At 42.3% G+C, this 21,017-nt stretch overlaps 1 protein-coding gene across 1 annotated transcript in view; it reads left to right on the forward strand.

The window, feature by feature from the left end:
- The window catches only part of LOC145410221 (uncharacterized), a 241,139-nt gene extending 221,085 nt beyond the window's left edge, over positions 1 to 20,054 (forward strand). Inside the window, exon 8 of the mRNA XM_080280438.1 lies at positions 18,674 to 20,054. Within this exon, the coding sequence (XP_080136564.1) occupies positions 18,674 to 19,820 (1,147 nt within the window). The 3' untranslated portion in view covers positions 19,821 to 20,054. The remainder of the gene's footprint in view (positions 1 to 18,673) is intronic.
- The last annotated feature ends 963 nt before the right edge of the window (positions 20,055 to 21,017 follow it).

Here is a 21,017-nt window from a genome sequence, read left to right on the forward strand (position 1 = left end):
TTCAGCTTCCATATTTTCCTCCTAGGTACATAAGTTGAGACGTGGAAGACAGAGTTATATGTAGAAAGAAAGAGAGAGGTGAAAAGATTAGTAAGAGAGAGTAAGAATAGAGTGGATGAGGAATTTGGAAGGAATTTGAGTATAAAGTGGAGGGACTGTAAGAAAATGTTCTGGAAAGAGGTGAAGAGAGTAAGACAGGGTGGAAGTGAGGTTAGCAGGGGAGTTGAAAGATAAAAATGGTAGATTACTAGTGGAGATGGGAGAAAACGTGAGCAGATGGAGAGAACACTTTAATGAATTGTTGAACATACAAGATGGAAGTAATGCGAGTATAAGTGGCTGGGGAATGGCTGGGAGAAGGAGGGAGGTGAGAAGACAGGAAGAAATTAGTAGGATAGAAGTTGTGGAAACAATGAAGAAAGTTAAATTGGGGAAAGCCCCAGGAATTGATGGAGTGTGTGGTGAAATGCTGAAGCATGGGGGAGAGATAGTAGTAGAATGGATGTGGAAGATTTGCAGATTGGCCTGGGAGGAAGGTAGAGTCCCGGAGGATTGGAAGTCAGGTATAATTATTCCCTTGTACGAATGAAAAGGGGAAAAAGAAGTGTGTGGTAATCATAGGGGCATTTGTCTTCTTAGTATAACAGGAAAAGTGTATGGTAGGATACTTATTGACAGCATTAGAGAAAGAACAGAGGAATTAGTTGGAGAAGAACAGGGAGGCTTTACGAAGGGAAGAGGTTGTGTAGATTAGATATTCATTCTTAGATCTTTGGTGGAAAAGTTTCTAGACGAAGGAAAGAAGTTGTATGCGGCTTTCATGGATTTGGAGAAAGCATGTGACAGGGTGGATAGACAAGGATTGTGGAAAGTATTAAGAATATTTGGAGTAGATGGGAAGTTGTTGAATGCTGTGAAGAGTATGTATGATGGTGCTAAGACTTCAGTGTGTGTGGATGGTGAACTACGTGAATTTTTCTCTTTGAAGGTTGGGTTGAAACAGGAATGTGTCATGTCTCCATGGTTGTTCAATCTGTACATGGATGGGGTAATAAAAGAGGTACAAGGTAGGGTTGTGGATGTTGCAGTGGCCCTGGTGAGAGAGGATAGTGTTTGGAAACTCCCTGTACGGTTGTTTGTAGATGATAATGTGCTGTTGAGTGAAGACGAAGGGGAACTGCAAGGCCTGGTGGATGAATTTGGGAGAGTGTGTAAGAAACGTAATCTAAAAGTGAATGTAGGGAAGAGTAAAGTGATGGTCTTTGAGAGAGGTGAAGTCAGTGAATGTACAGCGAGGTTGGATGGTGAGGAATTGGAAAACGTGAGTACATTTAAGTACTTGGGTAGTGTGATGAGTAAGGATGGAGGTTTGGAGGGTGAAGTGCTTGAAAGGGTACAGCAGGGAAGAAAGGTTGCTGGTTCTTTGAAAATAGTGTTAAGAAACAGGGAAGTGAGCATGGAAGTGAAAAGGTTACTACATGACAGTATTGTGATACCAAGTCTAACGTATGGAAGTGAAGCTTGGACGTTGTTGGAAGGACACAAGTCAAGAGTGAGAGCAGTGGAAATGAGTTATTTAAGAGGAGCCTGTGGAGTCACATGGAGAGATAGGCTGACGAATGAGGATATAAAGGAGCATTGTGGTGTGGATGAGGATGTGATAGGAAATGTTATGAGGAACACACTCCGGTGGTTTGGCCATGTAGAGAGGATGGAGGGTGAAAGACTGACGAAGAGAGTGTATGTGAGTGAGGTGGAGGGGGGAAGAGGGAGGGGGAGGCTGAGGATGAGATGGAGGGATGGGGTGGAGAGGTATATGAGAGAGGGGGGTGTGAGTTGGGAGCTGGGCAGTGAAATAGCGGAGAATAGGGCGACGTGGAGGCGATTTGTTTGTGGCCACCCCAGATGGGATTGAGGCGTCTGGCAATAGATAGATAGATAGTACATAAGTCCTCTTTTTCATCACTCGCTCTTTAAGCACCATATCACAAATCAATAGTTTGTGCTGCTGCACACACTCCTCACTTCCTATAACTTTAACATCCCTCACTAACCTCCTATCGGCCCTCCTAACCAGAAAAAAGTCTATCTGACTGCTATTTCCTCCAAACTCATACGTAATGAACCTACTGTCTCTTTTCCTAAAATATGTGTTTCACACAATCATGTCCGTTGCCTCCCCAAACTCAAGTATCCTTTCCCCTTCTGCATTCCTTATACCATATGCACATCCCCCATGCACTCCTTCATAGCCTTGTGCTGCTTTGCCTGCATGACCATTTAAGTCCCCTCCCAAAACCACTATCTCATCATCCTGCATACCACCCACTACATGTATTAAATCATCCCAAAATCTATCTTTCTCTGCTTCATCCAATCAGAGAAAGATATATATATATATATATATATATATATATATATATATATATATATATCTATCTATCTATATCTATCTATATATATATATATATATATATATATGTAACTATATAACCAAATTTTGGCTTCTGATGGTTTAGTGGATAATAAAGGTGCTCCAATCGGATTGAGCCGGAGAAGGTTTATATCCAAGGGGTGGTTGGGGTTTATTGCTCATGTAATGCTACTCAGGGATGAGTGAGGCTGGGCACTCTCATCTTAAATGCCAGGATCAACTTTCCTAGCCTCAGGCTCCTACGCTCCTCATGGGGCAACGTAGGATTAGATGATGGATGATGGATATATATATATATATACAGTAATCCCTCTAATATCCGAACGCCCAATATCCGAACATCCCCACTAACCGGACATAATCGTCCCGGGATTCAATATTCCCAAAATGGTCTGAAAACAGCAAAAAAATTGAAAAAAACCCGAATTTTTCCCGCCCGTAATTTGAACTTGGCGCGCGGGGCGCGGGACGGCTTTGTTGTGGCGCGTCATTCCTCCGACGTCCAATAGAGCGCCGCTGCATCCTCCCCACTTTCCGCCTGTCTCTCGTCGGGAGTGCACGCTCGTCGTCATGGCTGCCCACGTGCTCGCTTTTGTGGTGGTGCCTTACCTGCTGCAGGCACTCCTGCTGCTCTCGTGCCTCTCCTTCGTGTGTGTGATGATGGCCCCGCCGCCTGAGAAGAGGAAGAGAGTGGTGTTGACTCTGGAGAAGAAACGGGAGATGTTGGAGAAAGTAGATGCGGGGTGGTCTTCTTCCCGCATCCTCCGCGAGTTCAACCTGGCCCGATCTACTTTGTTCGATATCAGGAGATCCCGAGACAAACTCATGCAGTACATGGCTGACTTCTCGTCGAGAAGCAAATGAAACGTGGAGAGGAAGGTGATGTTTACTCCCAAGTTTGCTGAAGTCAACCGCTCCACGTTGATTTGGTATCGACAGCAACGTGCTGCTGGTGTGATGGTACGTGGTACGGAGCTGAAGGCTGCTGCTGAGAAGTTCGCCAGGCTTCACGACGCCCTAGACTTCAAGGCATCCGAGGGTTGGCTCTTTGCGTTCAAGTTACGGCATGGCCTTACCAACCGTAAAGCTCATGGAGAAGCTTTGGATGCTTACGAGGATGGAGTAGAGGAGCTCTCCAAGCAACGGATGTCTGCTTTGTGTTGTGCCAATGCTAACGGCATGCACCGGCTTAAGCCCATTATTGTTGGCCGTGCAAAGCAGCCTCGGTGTCTTCATGGGGTGATGGATGTCCTTCCTGTCGTCTGGTACCATTCTTTGAAGGCATGGTTTACAGCCCAGATCTTCAAAGACTGGTTCCACTGCCACTTCATCAAGGAGGTCATACATTACCAGACGAAGACACTGGGAATCCCGCACGACTAGGTAAAGGCCCTCCTCCTCGACAATGCACGTGCCCACCCGTGCGACAAGGACTTGGTGACTGAGAATGGCTGGATTAGGTGCATGTTTCTGCCACCTAATACGACTGCTCTCATCCAACCAATGGACCAAGGAGTGATTGTGGCAACAAAGCACCTATACCGAAGGAAGTTCCTGGACGAGGTGATGGTTGTTCTCGAGGACGAGGACGAGCGCAGGGAGGGACGAGACACGTGAGGCTAGCGGACTTTGGAAAACCTTCGCCGCTACAACATCAAGTCTGCAATCTACAACTGGGCCAGTGCATGGAAGGAAGTCCCTGTCAGGACTTTAGAAAATGGTTGGTCTTGTCTGCTTCTCGGAACGGATGTGGAGTACGATTTTCTAGGTTTTGACGTGGATGACTTCCATGCACGTTTACGTATGCATGGCGACGATGTTGATGTGGACGATGTGCGTGAATGGTTGGATGGCGACGAGGGCGATCCTGGGTATCAGACATTGTCTGATATCGAGATCGCATCTTCAGTTGCAGGTGTCAGTACCCAGCTTGAAGATTCCGACAGTGACGGTGACGATGATGCGGACTCCTCTCAGCATGACACTACTCAAGCCATCCCCAAGCTGAGCACACTCCGGGAACACGTAGAGTTCGTTCTCGACTACCTGGAACACCCGGACTGCGACAGGGAGATGGGGCCCTTGGGACTTGTGGAGGAAGTGCGTGGTTTCAGGCAGCGCATCATCAATCATGAGAATCATCGTTCCTGGCGTCAGTCAACGATTGACAGTTTTTTCAGGCCCGTGACCCCCGCTGTGCCCAGCCCTGGCTCCACTCCGTTGCCTCCCCAAGACAGGCCCTCATGCTCTGAGCCACAGCCCAGCACATCAGCCACGGTGGAGTCACCGCTCGACGTGACTTTTGCGTCTGTCTTCAGAGTCGTCTGCAGTGGGTATGCCATCACCACGACCCAGCGACGCACCCCTAGGTCACCTGCCAGTAATATTCTCGGACTCTGACAGTGATTAAACAGCAAGAACTTCTCCACTAGACCACACGGGAATTTACAGTGTTGTATAGTGAAAAATACAGTGTGTTGTGTTAAGGATTTACAGTTGTGAGTGAGAAGACAATTTTTGAACAAAATTTAACGTAAATAGACTTGTTTGTTTTTGCTTTAGAAAATGGTTAGAAGAGTGGGAAAAGTTAAAGTGCAGAGTGCAACACTTAGTAAGTTACAATGGAGCATAAGCTAGACAAGAGTGAGCACTGTGAAGAGAACGGACTTCTGAGTGCGATTGACTAAGGTCAGTGCAAGACTTCATGAACAGTGTACTGCAAGTGCTTCTGGAAATCCTTCTTACTGTCAGGGTCCGAGAGGAGGCAGTTAATCATCGAGATGGCCATGGACTTGCTTTAAGTAGGCAGAATGTTTCATACTGTACTTTTTTCCATACTATACTTACCTCAAACACCTCATTTCACTCTTTAATGTCTTTTATTGGTGTGAATAGGGTGTTAGGAGCTATGCATGTGCAGTAGGAAGGTGTTTTTCTGAGTTAGGCTAGGTTAGGGTCCATAAGTACCAGTCCAGGAGCCAGGGACTTGTAAGTATTGTACCCAGAATGTTGAATATTGTATGAACCGACCTCAAAAACCTCATTTTATGCTTCTTTTGCATTTATTTCAGTCTTTAATGTGCCTTATTGGTGTGATTTGGGTCTTAAATATGTGCTATGCATATCCAGAGGGAGTTGTATAGGTGTTTCTCTGAGTTAGGGTCCATAAGCACAAGTCCATAAGCTGGGGCCCAATATCCAGACAGGACCACTATCCGGACCTGCCTATGGCTCTATTACGTCGGATATTGGAGGGATTACTATATATATATATATATATATATATATACATTATATATACAGGTAACTCGCACGGAACACGATCTCACGGAACGCGCTCGCAATTATACACGGTAAGGGCTGGGATACATATAAGACAACGTAAGATTAAAGAACCATTATGAAAACTACAAATTAACGCAGGAGTGGCCTTTGAAAGATCAAATCCTCGAACGTCACCGCAGCGCGCGGTTTGTTTTGATTATGTGACGATCTAGGCGGGAAATTATTCAGTGAGTGAGACATTCCCGAGTACAGTAGCACAGTATTTGTAAGTTAAATATTTACAGTACTGTACTGTTCTGGTAAGTTTATGTGCAACTTAAAGTACTATTAAATAACGTTAAAGCAAGAAATAAAGTCTTATAACCAGTTTACCTGATAGGCGTCAGAATATTGCCTTTTTTATTTGTTCGTTTTTTCCACGGTGCTGTTCAGTATTTGTAAGTTAAATATTTACTGTTCTCGTATGTACTGTACTTGTAAGCACTTAAATAAAGTTAAATCATTAAATAAAGCCTTGTAACCAGATAATCCGAATTATATGATTACCCATGATCGGCGTCGGAATATTGCCTTTTTTGTTTGTTCGTTAAACTCTTACTGTACTGCTTTTCTACAGTACTGTATTTGTAAGTTAAATATTTACTGTTCTGGTATGTACTTGTAAGCAATTAAAGCATTAAATAAAGCCTTGTAACCAGTTAACCTGATTTATATGATTACCCATGATCGGCGTCGGAATATTGCCTTTTGTTTGTTTGTTCGTTAAAGACTTATAATAAGAGAAAAATACATTTTTGTCTTGGTATCTTTACCTATTTGCTCAGGTTTGCTGTAATGGTTTGCAACTTGTAGAAAACTGTGAAAACTTTTGGGAAGTGAACGAAAATCTGGGACATGACCTTGACTTCACCGTCTCATGTATCATCAGTCACTCAAAATGTAACTGTCAGTTCACCACCGGCTATCGTGATGAGTGGATGTACGATTTTTTCGCTCGTGGCCATGCCTAACCACACATAGTTACACCCATTATCTCGACCCAGACAGAAAATACAACCTTTTTCCTCCCTTGCAAAACACAAACAACCACCCTGTTTACGAGACAGCAATGTATATTGCGAAAATAACAAGGTAAAATGATAAAGATGAACGTAAAATGATAGAGAAAGATGAACATGTTATGACGGAAGAAATGCGTTTTCCCCGTCTGTAAACGTATTTATTTCTGCTTTGTATCTGTATTCGTAATAATTAGACTTATTGTTAGTTCTGAAACTGCATTACAATTCTATTTTTAGCCATTCTCGTGGTGTGGGAGCTGGAAGTTGTGACACAACTTCCTTATTGCTAATCGGACTGACCCTCCACTTTATTCTCCCGTGGCAGAGTCTAGCCTTGGAGGACGTGCAGTTTTCTCATTTAGGACTGAAAATTCAACTCTTTCGCTCCCTTTTCCAAGCATGGGCACAACGATAACGTAAAAAATAACTCGAAACTACCATAAACATATATCAAAAAGGTGAAAATGTATTCATAACATTTTTTTTTTTTCCAGCCATTCCTAACAGATTATGTACTGAAATCATTCGATATCACAGTACTGCATTTCTAAGTTAAATATGTACTGTTCTGGTATGTACTTGTAAGTTAAAGCACTGGTACCAGTTAACCTAATTTATTACCTATGATCGGCGTCGGAATGTTTCCTTGTGTTTACGTACAGTATTTGTGTGTGGAAGTTTTGCTCAGGAGTACTGTATTTGTTAGTTATAACATTAAATAAACCTTCTAACCACTTAAAGTGCTTTCTAGTGACAGATAACAGCAAAACAACACATTTGGGGGGTCTAGGGAGCAAAATACGGAGTAGTTTAAATATACGCGATTTCGCACCTAACACGGCACGGTAGGAACGAAACCCTCGTGTTCCGTGCGAGTTACCTGTATATATACAGTAAACTCGCCCCTAACACGTTCTCGCCGAACGCGCTCGCAATTATACGCGGTTAGTGCTGGGATACGTATAAGACAACGTCGGATTAAAGAACCATTACGAAAACTGTAAATTTATGCAAGAGAGGCAGGAGGTTGAGTGTACTGTATTTGTAAGCTAAATATTTACTATTCTGGTATGCACTTGTAAGTTAAAGCATTAAATAAAGCCTTGTAACCAGTTAACCTGATTTATATGATTACACACGATCGGTGGGTTCCAAGACAATTCGCCATCATGTTAATTCCCCATCAAAACATGGACGATTCCCCGTCAGGACAATTCGCACCCTGGATGATTCCCTGTCATTCTGTAAATATACTTATATTATATTCATCAAAGTCTGTGTTGTCTTGTTATTGTTGTGACAGCAAACTGGCTTGACAGCGAATAGTCCTGAAATCATTTTGCTCCCTAGGTCCCGTAAACGTGGTATTTTGCTGTTATCTGCCATTGGTAATCAATATGAAGTACTTTAAGTGGTTAGAAGGTTTATTTAATGTTATGACTTATAAATACTGTACTGCACAGCAAAACTTCAACATACAAATACGTAAACACAAGGCAACATTCCGACGCCGATTGGTTTTGGCATCCGAATGTTGCCTTGTGTTTACGTATTTGTATGTTGAAGTTTTGCTGTGCAGTACATACTGTATTTGTAAATCATAACATTAAATAAACCTTCTAACCACTTAAAGTGCTTCATATTGATTACCAATGGTAGATAACAGCAAAAGACCACGTTTAGGGGATCTAGGGAGCAAAATAAGGAGTAGTTAAAACTTACGTGGTTTTGCACCGAACGCGCCACGTTAGGAATGAATCCCACCTGTTGGAGGTGAGTTTGCTGTATATATATATATATATATATATATATATATATATATATATACACATACACATACACAGTAATCCCTACCGGTATACTATCCAGATGCCCACTTTCCGGACACCCCACTTACCGGACATTGTGGGCCTGGATCTTCGGAAACCAAAAATGGCCAAAAACAGAAAAAAATCCCCCCCCAAATCAGATTTTTTTCCCTCCCGTAATTTGAAATTGCCGCACAGCGCTGAACAGTTGCTTACACCATGGCCCGTTCAGCCCCCCTCTCCCCTCCCCTGTCAGGGTTGCCATGTGGTATTTTTCATTACCAAATGTGGGCCAATTTGGTAATGAAAAATTCGTTTGGTAATGAATCAGAATAATGCATTACCAAACAGATTTTTCACATGTATGAGGATACACAGGATGGAGATGGTGGATTGTCTACTCTCTCTGATTAATCTGCTAGCCTACATAGCATGAAAATAATCAACATGCTGTTAATTATAAGGAGAATGATTACATATATTTCCACTTGCATGTATAATTAGTGAAGAATAAATGCCACCTTAGTGGATTTGGTAATGAAAAGTTAAATTTGGTAATGAAAATTGAGGAGTTTGGTAATGTGGCTGTTGTGATCTGGCAACTCTGTTTCCCCGTCACCAACAGTCACTGCCTAACTTCGATCACGAGTAGATGCTTATCGCAGTGGATGCTACATGTGCTCGTTTTTTGTGAATAAACTGTGAATAAACTGCAATACCTCGTCAGTAGACCACATGGGAATTTACAGTGTTGTGCAGTGTTAAGAAATTAGAATTTAGAGTGCAAAGGATTAACTGTGGCGTGCAAACTGGCTCTTGAAACTGGCATGGTGCAATTAACAATGTGCAGTGTTAAACAGTTATAACTCACAGTGCAAAGAATTACTGTAAGTGCAGCACAACACTAGATTACTGTACATGCTTCAAGAGCATTTTCACCACTGCCAAAACCTTAGAGAAGGCGGTCACAGACATGCTGTAAGTACCCTGGCTGAGGTACAGTCACTTCTAAGTCCTCATTCTTTGGTTCCTCTTCATTTATTTCATGCTTTATGTCCATTATTGGTGCAAATAAGGTCTTAAATAGGTGCTATGCATGTCCGGTACGGAGTTATTTAGGTGGCTGTATATATATGTATATATATAATTGTGGTAGGTGGGGGCGCTCACCATCTACTCACACAATGTAGTGCTGCTCTCGGGTGTCTGCCCTTTCCTCTCCATCCTTCTTTCCTTCCATTCTCTTCTGTCTTTCTTTCCTTCATTCTTTCCTTGTCCTTCTGCCTATGGGTGACTTTACACTCACTCTTCTGTCTTTCGTTCCTCCATTTTTCCGCTTCCTTCAGCCTGTGGGTGACTTTACACTCAGTGACAAGCCAAATGGTTTCCTGTGCACTAGGAAACCATTTACTACGCTGGGTGGTAACCATATAACCAAATTTTGGCACCTGGTGGTTTAGTGGGTAATTATTGCACTCCAACCGGATTGAGCTGGTGAAGGTTTATATCCAAGGGATGTTTGGGGTTGATTGCTCATGTTATGCCACTCAGGGATGAGTGAGGCTGGTCACTCTCAACTTAAATGTTGGGACCGACTGCCTAGCCCCGGGCTCCTATGCTCCTCATGGGGCAACTTAGTATTGGATGATGGATGGATGGATATATATATATATATACAGTACCCTCACGTCCAACACGCGTTAGTCCAGCACGATTCGGGTCCAGCACGGAGAGCAATTAATTAGTATTATTTAATACGATTTAATTACTGCAACACGAGTGTGTTAGCATAACACGCACAGAGCTCCGAGAAGTGGGCAAAATCCGCAGAGTTCACTCTAGCACGATCACCCCCGGTCCAACACGGTCATACTGGACATTCCCATGATGATGATAGCCAATGAAAAACTTCTGATCAAGTAGCCTTCCCCGCCCGCTATCGTGACGTGATCGTGATGCCGCCCAATTAAAAACGCTTCTGGTGTCACGTGATGTTTTGTTTACATTTCTCCCGCCACAGAGCCACTCAGTCGCATAATTGCATTGGAAGGTGCTTTTTTCTTGCTGCATTTTCTGCCCTTGTTACTGCATTTTACCCTGCTCACGATGCCTAGGAAGCCTTCTGAGAACCCCAAGAAGCGTCGGCACCTCCCTCAGGCCACCAAGCTAGAAAGCATCGAGAGGAAGAAGAAAGGGGAGAGGAAAGTTGACATTGCCAAGGCCTACGACATGAATGAAGCCAACGTGATCATAATAAAAAACTTAAGACAAGATCCTGGCAGCCGAAGGCTATCACACGGCACTTCATACCAGGTTTGCCGAGGATACGATGGTAAATTGGAACGGTAACGTGGTAAAATTGCCGATGATACCACGGGCATTTGGAATTCATCTGGATGGATTCCTGCCGAGCATACGACTGGGAAAACAGTGTGACCAAAACCCAGGCGACTCGACAGTGAATGTATCGTACTACAGCAGTGAACATTTAGCCTGACACTGAATACATATTAATATTTTAGAATAAATATCAATCGTTTTGAAACCCTTCTCATCGGCGTGCGTACCAGTTTATAAACAAAGTTTCTTCTCCTTGTTCTCTACCGAGTCAGCGACAGCGGTCACTTTCCACAGTCACGAGATGGCGCTCTGGCAACAGTGTGAGAAGCATGCACTTTGCCGAGGATTACAGGGCTAGGACAGGCAGAAGCAGGACCTTCCATGGCTGTGGACGAAGATAGTGATTCTGAGTGTGATTTCGAAGGATTTATGAGGGAAGTTTGATTTCGAAGGATTTATGAGGGAGGTTGAGGAGGAGCAACAGCCATTACCCGCCAGTGACGCCAGCAGCCATCCTCCGGGGACCCAGTAGGACTAACTACAGCCTTGGATACCACCTTCCATTCTCAGCAAGCCCACCAACACTATCCTAAAAGGTTAATTATCATTCATAGCACAGTACCATTTATTATAATTACAATAGTACCAATATATGTATAGGTATATGGTAGGTATTTAGGGTGACTTTTCCGAGGGTTGCTGACTAATTCATTTTTCCCCATAAGCTCTATTGTTAGTCCAACACGTTTTTGGTCCAACGCGTGACCCATGCATGACAATATTACCGTGCTGGACGTGAGGGTACTGTGTATATATATATATATATATATATATATATATATATTTATATACTGTATATATATTTACAATATGAGAGAGAGAGTTTATCGGAGGAAGAGGGAAGAGAGGGAAGGGGAATGTGTAAGGAACAGTGTGCTTGTGACAATATTCAATCAGTACGATAGATATTAAGGTAATCTTTGGATGTTTTGCAATGTGAACAAAAGAACAATACTAATCATTTGTGTTTGGAAACTCACTGAGTAAGAGACAAATACAGTGTTGGCGGGAGAGTGGGAGGTGTGGTGCGAGATTGGTGGGAGGTAAGGTGGAGCGTTTCCTGCACTCACTTCCCACCACACAGCAATTCCGTGCTACTTATTATATGGCTGTGATGAGTGTACATACCTCTAATCATATTTTTCAAAGTGTATGTTAGTAGAAACAACAGTATCGCTTGTCCAGTGTGCCAGAAATCGGAAATTTACGGGTGGTACCATTATGAACCTGCGTTATTTTCACCCCTTTTTTTTATATATATAAATACCACAGTATTGTTGCTGTATATGTACTTTTGCAGCAAATAAATGTAAATACATGTATGTAGGTTGGTTTCAATTAGTTACCCTCCTCCTTCCCACCATAAAAAACAGAGCAGCTGGACCAGCCCAGCCACAGAACACCTGGCTGAGGTGAAGGGGGATGCACTTTAGGAGCACTTAGGGATGACGGGAGCAACTTTCTTGGTGATTTTCAGTAGTTTCTCACCAAAAGGGAATGTTTGAGCAAAAAAAAATAAATAAATAAATAAATAAATCGGGTTTTCAGTTGGTGGTGGGGTCCGAAAAAACCGGGAGGATATGGATTAAGTGGTAGAATAAGACAGTACTATAGTGCTGCACCTTTTCATCTTTGTGGCTAGCATTATATTCTCTTGTTGCTCTCTTGTTATGGTTCAGGGTTCAAGATGGAAACAATTATTAGGTCAAGTTAGTGTCAACTGAGTATCGTAAGTTGATAATACTGGAATTTTGTTGTTGTTTTGGGAAGTGAAGAATCATTATAAGAAGTGGGTATTATAAATGTACTTTCTCCTGTTGTTATACATAACAACATTATCATGATATGTACCCTGTACCTTCAAGTAGGATAGGCCACCAGATGATGGAGAGAGAGAGTAGTGGTTAAAAAAAATTATAAACCAGGAATGGCCCAACTGGGGGGAGGCAGGGGCAATCATCTCCCATGCAAGGCTCAGACTTGGTCAAATGTTCACATACTTGGTCAAAAAAGGAATTAAGTTGCTTTTGTAACAAAGAATGGTAATTGTTTTATCCTGTTGGCAGATGAAAATCCATATTGATCTTCATTAACTTATTTTACCACAAATAAGTTTTGCTTCTCTCTCATTTAACTGGAGATTATGTAAGTTTGCTCATCTTCAACTCTAGCAGAAAATTTTACTTTAAGGGAATAATTACTTTTTCTGTGTGTGTGTGAATGTAAGATGTATATCAGTATTGGCTGTTTTGTGCAATATTAATAGAAACTAAGCATTATGTAAAAAAATAAATATGAATAATACTACTAAAAATAAGTAGGTGAAAGCTTGAAACATGATGTCACTAGGTCTGTCACAGAAGAAATTAAAAGTTTTACTTTTGTAGCAATTTCTTTTAATTTCTTAGCAAATAAGGGTAAATGTTCCACAGGCACAGTTAATACATTTTTGGTCATTTTTATAATCCTCTTTATTTGGTCAGATATGATAGTAACACAGAGCAAGTTGGTCAAAACTGATGTTACGCCCATCCCCATCACAAATTCCTCAGGCCATCCCTGATGAGAACTGTTGAATGATGGTAGGACTGGAATGGAAGGAATTCTGCATAGGATGACTAAAACATAAATGGAGAAGAAACACAAGTCAGCAGTTATCCATCCTGTTTATGAACCGTGCATTTTCAGTCAGCTACTTAAATCTTGCTCATCGTATAGAGCATTTCCTTTGTTGTATCTTTACTATATGCCATATGTATACTTTAACTGAGGGGATGTATGGTTGAGTGGTTATAGAATTGACCTGGTAAATCTGTTAATGCAGGTTCAGGTCTCAAATATGTCAGTGGGAGAAATTAATGGGTTTATGTGGTGTTGTTATCAAGTTTCAGTACTCATCCACAGATCCACTGACATGCCATATAAACTCCTTCATTGTTGCTACTATGCTAGATTACATAAGATTTGCGCAGACTCAAGAAATGTGGTGAGCAACTAGTACCCTGTTAGTAGCTTGGTGACTGAAATAGTAGCAGAGTTCAGTAACACTATCTGTTAGCACACATTGTTCACACAAACCTCAGGAGCTTCATACCAATACCTTTGTCCATTGGTCAAGAAAGATTTTACACATACATACATACATTCTTTCATAAAAATGATGTAATGCCTCTCTCTTAAGAAATACCCCAATTGAGGTTGTCCATGGTACAGGAGGTGTACTCCATAAGTGTCAAAACCAGCTAATTTCTTAACAGTCATTGGAAGTTGCTGAAATAAGATTTGTAACAATGTGAGTTTCAGCTTGGACCTTGTTTACATATGGATGAATGTTTCATGCTAAGGATTGATGATTGTGTGACTAGTTACCAAGCTGATAACTAAAGTTCATGTTTTTGGATTTCTTCCAGGATTGATGGTATACATCCATCAACTACCTATGGAATGATTGTCTTTACAATATATATTTGTCAAAATTCCTGTGACTGATTCCAGGGTGTCAGCAGTCATTCAACTTGTCAATTTTTTTTTCCAAAACAGATAATGATACTGTTAAAAATAAATTAAAAAAGAATAACTATGGGTGTGGTTACCAGAGTTCATGGTAGGGATGTTGTTGTAGGGGAGTTTTTTATACTGGTGTGCCTCTTGTGTGTCATAGTCCTAGAGTGATAGGGATATTTTCAGTGTGTTTACATAGTTGTTGGTTTAGCCCTCAGGCTCATTTGAATGTGAGCCTGATGGACTACAGGCCAAAGTTGTGCTTCTCTTGCAGTTCAGCATCCTCTTTTCTGGTGACAAGGAGGGGATTCAGGGACATTTGTATAATCACTAGGTAGGTGGGGGCACCCATCACCCACCCACTCAGTGTAGGGATGCCTTATGGTTCCTACACTGAGTGACAAGCCAAATGGTTTCCTGTACCCAGGAGACCATTTACTATGCTGGGTGGTAACCATATAACTGGGGTTTTTGACTGGGTTAAGTGTCCCCCAGATTCCTCTATGTAAAATCACTTAATCATGGCAAACGTTTCAGAGAGCCTCGCAGGGCCCATTACCTGCCCAGGGCCCCAACCAAATGGGCAGATTCACATGGCCTTGTGGAATGTGAGAGGTGTGAATGAGGAAAGCAAGAGGGTGGAAGTGATGAATGTGTTCAAGAGTGCAAGATATGCCATGATGGCATTATGTGAAACAAAGATGAAAAGGTGTGAAGTGGAGGAGTGAGGGTGTGAAATGTGTAAGATCAGGCATAAATGGATGAGGAATATGCAAGGAAGGAGTTGCTTTGTTGAAGAATGAGGTGTGGCAGAGTAGAATGAGATTACAAATGTGTCAGCTCGAGGTGTGTGTATGTCAAATTCATGTTTGAGAAGGTGAAAGTGGGTAGCGTATGCACTGTGTGATGACAAGAGTGAGAGAGAGAAAAACAGGTTTTAGGATGAGCTGGAGGAAGCAGTGGGAGAGATCCCCAAGAGTTATAAAGTGATCGTAATGGGCGATATGAATGGAAGAGTAGGCACTGGTCCTAAGGATGACATAATGGGTTGTAATGGAGTACCAGGAGAAAATTATAATGGGAAGCAAATGAATGCTATATGTCAGGAAAGGAGGTTGTGTGTTTGTAAATCGTATTTCAAATGCAAAGATGCACAGAAATATACATGGGGATCATGTTGAAAGGAGCCTGATTAATTACGTGCCCGAAAACGGGGTCGATGCTGGGAATGGTTGCTGATACGAGGGCTGTGAGAGGACGATATGGGGACGATATGGGGGTCTGTCAGATCATATGATTGGCGTATGCAATATCAAGCTGAGAGGAGTGAAGTGGACCAGGAAAGAGAGGAGCAGTCAGGGAGAAAGACTGAAATTCAAGAAGCTGAGGATCAAAACAATGGCAGATGAATTTAGGACCAAAGTAGGGAAGGAGTTGGAATCAGAGACTTGGAATGAAATGGATCTGGACAGCCTGTGGAATGCACATAGGGATTGCTTAGGTAGGAATGCTAAAATGGTGTGTGTTGTGGCAAGAGTAACAACAAAGAAGAAAGGTACAGCATGGTAGGATGAAGAGATTAAGAGAACAGTGGAAGGAAAGAGGAAGAAGTGGCTTGAGTGGTTACAGGGCAAGGGTTCAATTGAAATAAGAACTGATTATTTGACAGCAAGAAGCACATAAAGAGACTAGTGAAGAGGAAAAAGAAGGAGGTAAATGATGATCTAGAAAGAAAAGTGAATACAAACTACTCTGAAAATAGGAAGTTATTCTGGAAAGAGATGTGGAAATGTAGAAGTGACAGTGGAAAGAAATGTGAAAGTGTGAAGGATGGAAGTGGTGGATCATTAACCCATGGGGATGAAGTAAAGACCAGTTACAAGGAACATTTTGAAAGCCTGATGAATGGGAATAGAGAAAGCAGAGTGGCTTTAAATATGATTGGTTTCGGGGGTGTGCAGAGAAGGAAAGCTGTGCCAGGAAATGTGACCCTTGCACAGGTGAAGAACACCATGAAATGGCTGAAAAATGGTAAAGCAGCTGGGGTTGATGAAGTGTATACAGAGATGATTAAGTGTAGTAGTGAGAGCAGAATGAAGTGCTTGTTGGAGATATGCAAGAAGGCATGGATGAGTGAAACTGTGCCAGCAGAGTGGAAAAAGACTGTGATTGTATCCCTGTACAAAAATACAGGTGAGCGAAGTGAGTGCAAGAATTATCGTGTCATAAATATATTGAGTGTTGTAGGGAAGGTATATGGAGAAATTGTTATAGAGAAAGTAAGAGAAATATTGGAAGTTCTAGTGAGTGATGAACAGGGTGGATTTAGGAGTGGCAAAGGATGTGTGGATCAGATATTTGCAATGAGACAGATAGTGGAGAAGGCTTGTGAGTAGGGCTAGAAGGTATTTATGGCATTTATGGATCTGGAAGCAGCATATGACAAAGTAGACAGAAAAGGATTGTGGAAGGTTTTGCGTGTGTACGGTGTAGATGGTAAGCTGCTAGGTGCCATCAAGAGTTTTTCTGATGAGAGTGAGGCATATGTAAGGGTAAATGGGCATCTAAGTGAATGGCTCACGATCAGTGTGGGCATGCGACAAGGTTGTATGATGTCCCCATGGTAGTTCTATATATATATATATATATATATATATATATATATATATATATATATATATATATACCGTACATGGACAGGGTGATGAGAGAAGTAAAAACACTAGTAATGGAGAGAGGGATGGTGTTGGTGATGGATGGAATATCTCAGATTTGTTGTATGCTGACGATGCAGTGCCATAGCAAATACCAGACAAGAGCTTGATAGACTAGTGCAAAGTTTTGCTGATGTCTGTGAGTGAAGAAAATGTGCAAAAGAAGTGGAAAGTTGAGTGACACAAGGAAGGAAGGTAGCTGGTGCTATGAAGGCCTTGATAAGAAACAGAGACTTGAATGTTGAAGCTGCATGAGGCTTACATGAAGGAGTGTTAGTGCCAACTTTATCATATGGATGTGAGGCTATGGTATGGCTTGAAAATGAAAAGTTAAGAGTGAGAGCAGTAGAGATGGGATTGCTGAGGAATGTATGTGAAGTACAGAAAGTGGACGGGATGCGAAATAATGTGATTTATGAAAGATGCGGAGTGAGGACCACAATCAAGGAGAGTGTACTGAGATGGTATGGTCATGTGGAGAGAATGGATAACAATAGAGTGGTGAAAAAGGTATATCCAAGCGAAGTTGAAGGAGGGAGGAGGCGAGGTAGGCCAAGGAGAAGGTGGAGGGATGTGGTGGATGAGTGTGTGAGGAAGAGAGGTATGGAAGTCGGTGAGGCTAGGGGACTGACAAAAGATCGAGCTGGGTGGATGAATGTTGTAAGATGAAGTGCATGATCAGGGATTTGGTACCCTTTTTTAACATGACAGCATTCAGATTGACTCTATCGTTTACATTTATGTGAAGCTTCAGAACTTGGTGGAAGTTTTGGGCATATCAGGTAGAGGCAAGTTTCCGGGGGCTTGAATGATGAGTGAATGGAAGCGTGGCCCATTGGATTGGGGAAAATTGGGCTGTCTGGATGTTGCCACTCCTCTCCCTGCCCTAGGGTGGGAATGGAGGTCTGGATGATGATCATGATGATGATGATGATGATGTTGATAATAACTGTTTGTAAATGGATTTAATTAAGGACATTCCTCTCTCTCTGTGCCTGCCCTCCTGTCTTCCTATTTCTCCCATCTTTCCTGTCACTTCTTATTGCGTTTCTTTCCTATACAGATGGGATTACATTGAGTGACAAGCCAAATGGTTTCCTATAAGCCAAGAAACCATTTACAACGCTGGGTGGTAACCATATAACCAAACCATATGTGCTCCCTACGTGTCAACAAGTGGGTTGGTGGAGAGTTAGTGCCCCTCCCTGTAAAACAAATAACTCAAAGTCAATGGCCACCCCATACGGGATTATTGCGTCTGGCAATTGATAGATAGATAGACATTCCTCTGAGTTCTACTGAATGATATGAATAAAAATTTATGAACTGTCAGGTGATGAGAGATGACCATGAGTTGCCCAGTGTCATCTGCAGTGAAAGTCCTTGTGATTAGATAATGAATATAATATTGTACTAAGCATGGTAACCTTGTCATCTAGCTACTTTCTAATTTCAAGTTGCTCCTGGCAGATGTGAAGGCCTGTTGAGAACCCCACATTCAGAAGATGCAGAGCAGGAGCAGGCAGAGGCACTGATGAGGCAGGGGTGGGGGCAGGTGGTGTCATGGCAAGGGAAGTGGGTTGCTCTGATACCTTGCCATACGATGCCAGACACCAGCTACCGTGTTAGCCTCATCACGATGGAGTGTGAGTGTCCCAAACTGGCCAGTGAGGGACCCTGTCTGCACCTCTGCTTGGCTTTAGCCTTGGCACAGGGCAGAGATGGAGCTACACCAGATCAGGAACGTCATAGACTGGCTTCGGAGGCATATGAAAATTCAGACTACCTTATGGATGGCACCCTATGCTTAACGTTTCACAGTGGAGGCATGTGTGTGTCTGAGATTGGGTGTGGTAAGTGCACATGTGTGGCTGATGTGTTTGGGGTGGAGTGTGTGGGTAAGATCCTTCTGAAGATAGCAGAGGGAGCAGAAGAGGCAGTCACTTACACTGTCCCAGACCCCATCACAGAGTTCTCCACCATGCTGGACACTGATGCAGCCAATGGGAAAGGTGAAGATGGAGTATTCTGTATGCCCTTGAAATCTGATAAGTCTTCATCATCTATAACCATAACAGTGACCTCAGAGGAAGGAATTGTGAAAGAGTTGGAGGATTCTGTGAAAGATGCTCCAAAGCCAATAGTGATACAGACATGCACTGGGCTTGATAGCAATCCTGTTGCAGTTCCGGATGTCTCACTGAGAATAGCAACAGGAGAAGAGGACCTGGAAACTTCTACCAGTTCCAGAGAACCTGTGGACTCTGCCAGGATGAGTAAATCCTCCCAAGCACTTATTGAAGAGTTATACCATTGGTCAAAATCTAACAGATTTAGTGATTCTAAGTATCTCCAAGAATTACTTATGGAAGCACAAACACTGGCTCTGGGCAGTAAATATACACCATCCTCCAGAGAGACTAATTTGAAAGCTGCAGTTAAGAAACCAAAGTTAGTGGGAAACAAAAAGCTGCGTGCAGTGGTAAGAGCAGTGAAGAGGGAGAGAAGAGTCAGTGAAGAGGAAGAGACTGGACAGGAATGTGAAATGCCAACCCTAAAAATAAGTAGAAGTGGAAGAACTATAAAAATTAAAGAAGAGCCTGATTATGTTATGTAAATCCTTGTAAAAAAAAAAAAAATGTGCTTCCAGATCCCATCTTGCTTGCATTCAAACATAGGAGTCAAAGGCTGGGTTACTGTTAGTTTATTACATTTATGAGTAGGAAACAGACTTATGCCCCTGGTAGCATCTGTTTGGTAGAAAAACCTCTGGTCACCTCTTGGACTCAAAGTGTGGCATGTTAGTCACAGTACGCTTCTAACTGGAGTGCTCTACCAGTCATGCTGCCAGGTATCTATATGTGTATATTCTAATAAACAAGATTTTGTAGTAATATTTGCTGAAACCTGGAGTTTAATTGAATATGAAATGGTAACCAACATTTGATGACCAAAGACCTGATATGATTATTCTGAGGATGGCAATGTGGAAAGCAAGGTGTGCAAAATGATGAAGTGAAGGAAAGGCAGATTGTTAGGCATTTGATAATGCATAAGTGGATAAAGTTATATGGATTGACTGAAACCACATAGAAAGGTGCATGTTTGTTGTTTGAGAAAACAGGAGTAAAGATTAGACATATATACTGGAGTGGATGAGAATGAGAGGGTGATGGAGGGTGTCTGCATTGTTTTATTTGAGATGGAAGGAGAGTATGAGGAGTAGGGGTTATTTGGATCATTGTGAGTATGAATGAAAGCATATTAAGAAGTGTGGGGGATTGTTAGTATATATACAGTATTCTGACAGGACTGAGTAGCAAGAATGAAAAGGGAGTTCTGGGTGAATGTAGAAGTATGCATGGAGAAGTGTGAGAACAGTGAGAAAATTATCAGTGTAAAAGTGGGTAATGCTAAAATAGATGGGGTGGCTGGGCTGTGAGGTGTACTCACTGAAGTGAATGGAAACAGTCGTGCCTTGGTGGATGATTGTACAAGGTAGGGGTTGGCAATAGCAAATACCTTTTTACAATTGATAAGGATGATGGAAGGTAAGTTGGATGAATGGAAGGCACTGATAAACTATGCGTGTGTGGATGACTGAATTAAAATATTTTTGCTTCACACTACATAGTAGTAGTATAAAAGACAGAGGTGCAAAAGTGAGGGGTGAAAAGAGGCAGACAAAGACAGGAGGAAGTGGTTGCTGCAAAGACAGTGGAATGGTTGCACAAAATGGGAAAAAAAGGGGTGGAGCATGAGAGAAGTGGTGAGTGATTGGGTAGATATGATTTCAACCAGATGGAAGAGGTGG

This window comes from Coenobita brevimanus, chromosome 84 (genome assembly GCF_032717465.1).
Source record: "Coenobita brevimanus isolate Jiangsu-jjx chromosome 84, ASM3271746v2, whole genome shotgun sequence".
NCBI lineage: Eukaryota > Metazoa > Arthropoda > Malacostraca > Decapoda > Coenobitidae > Coenobita > Coenobita brevimanus.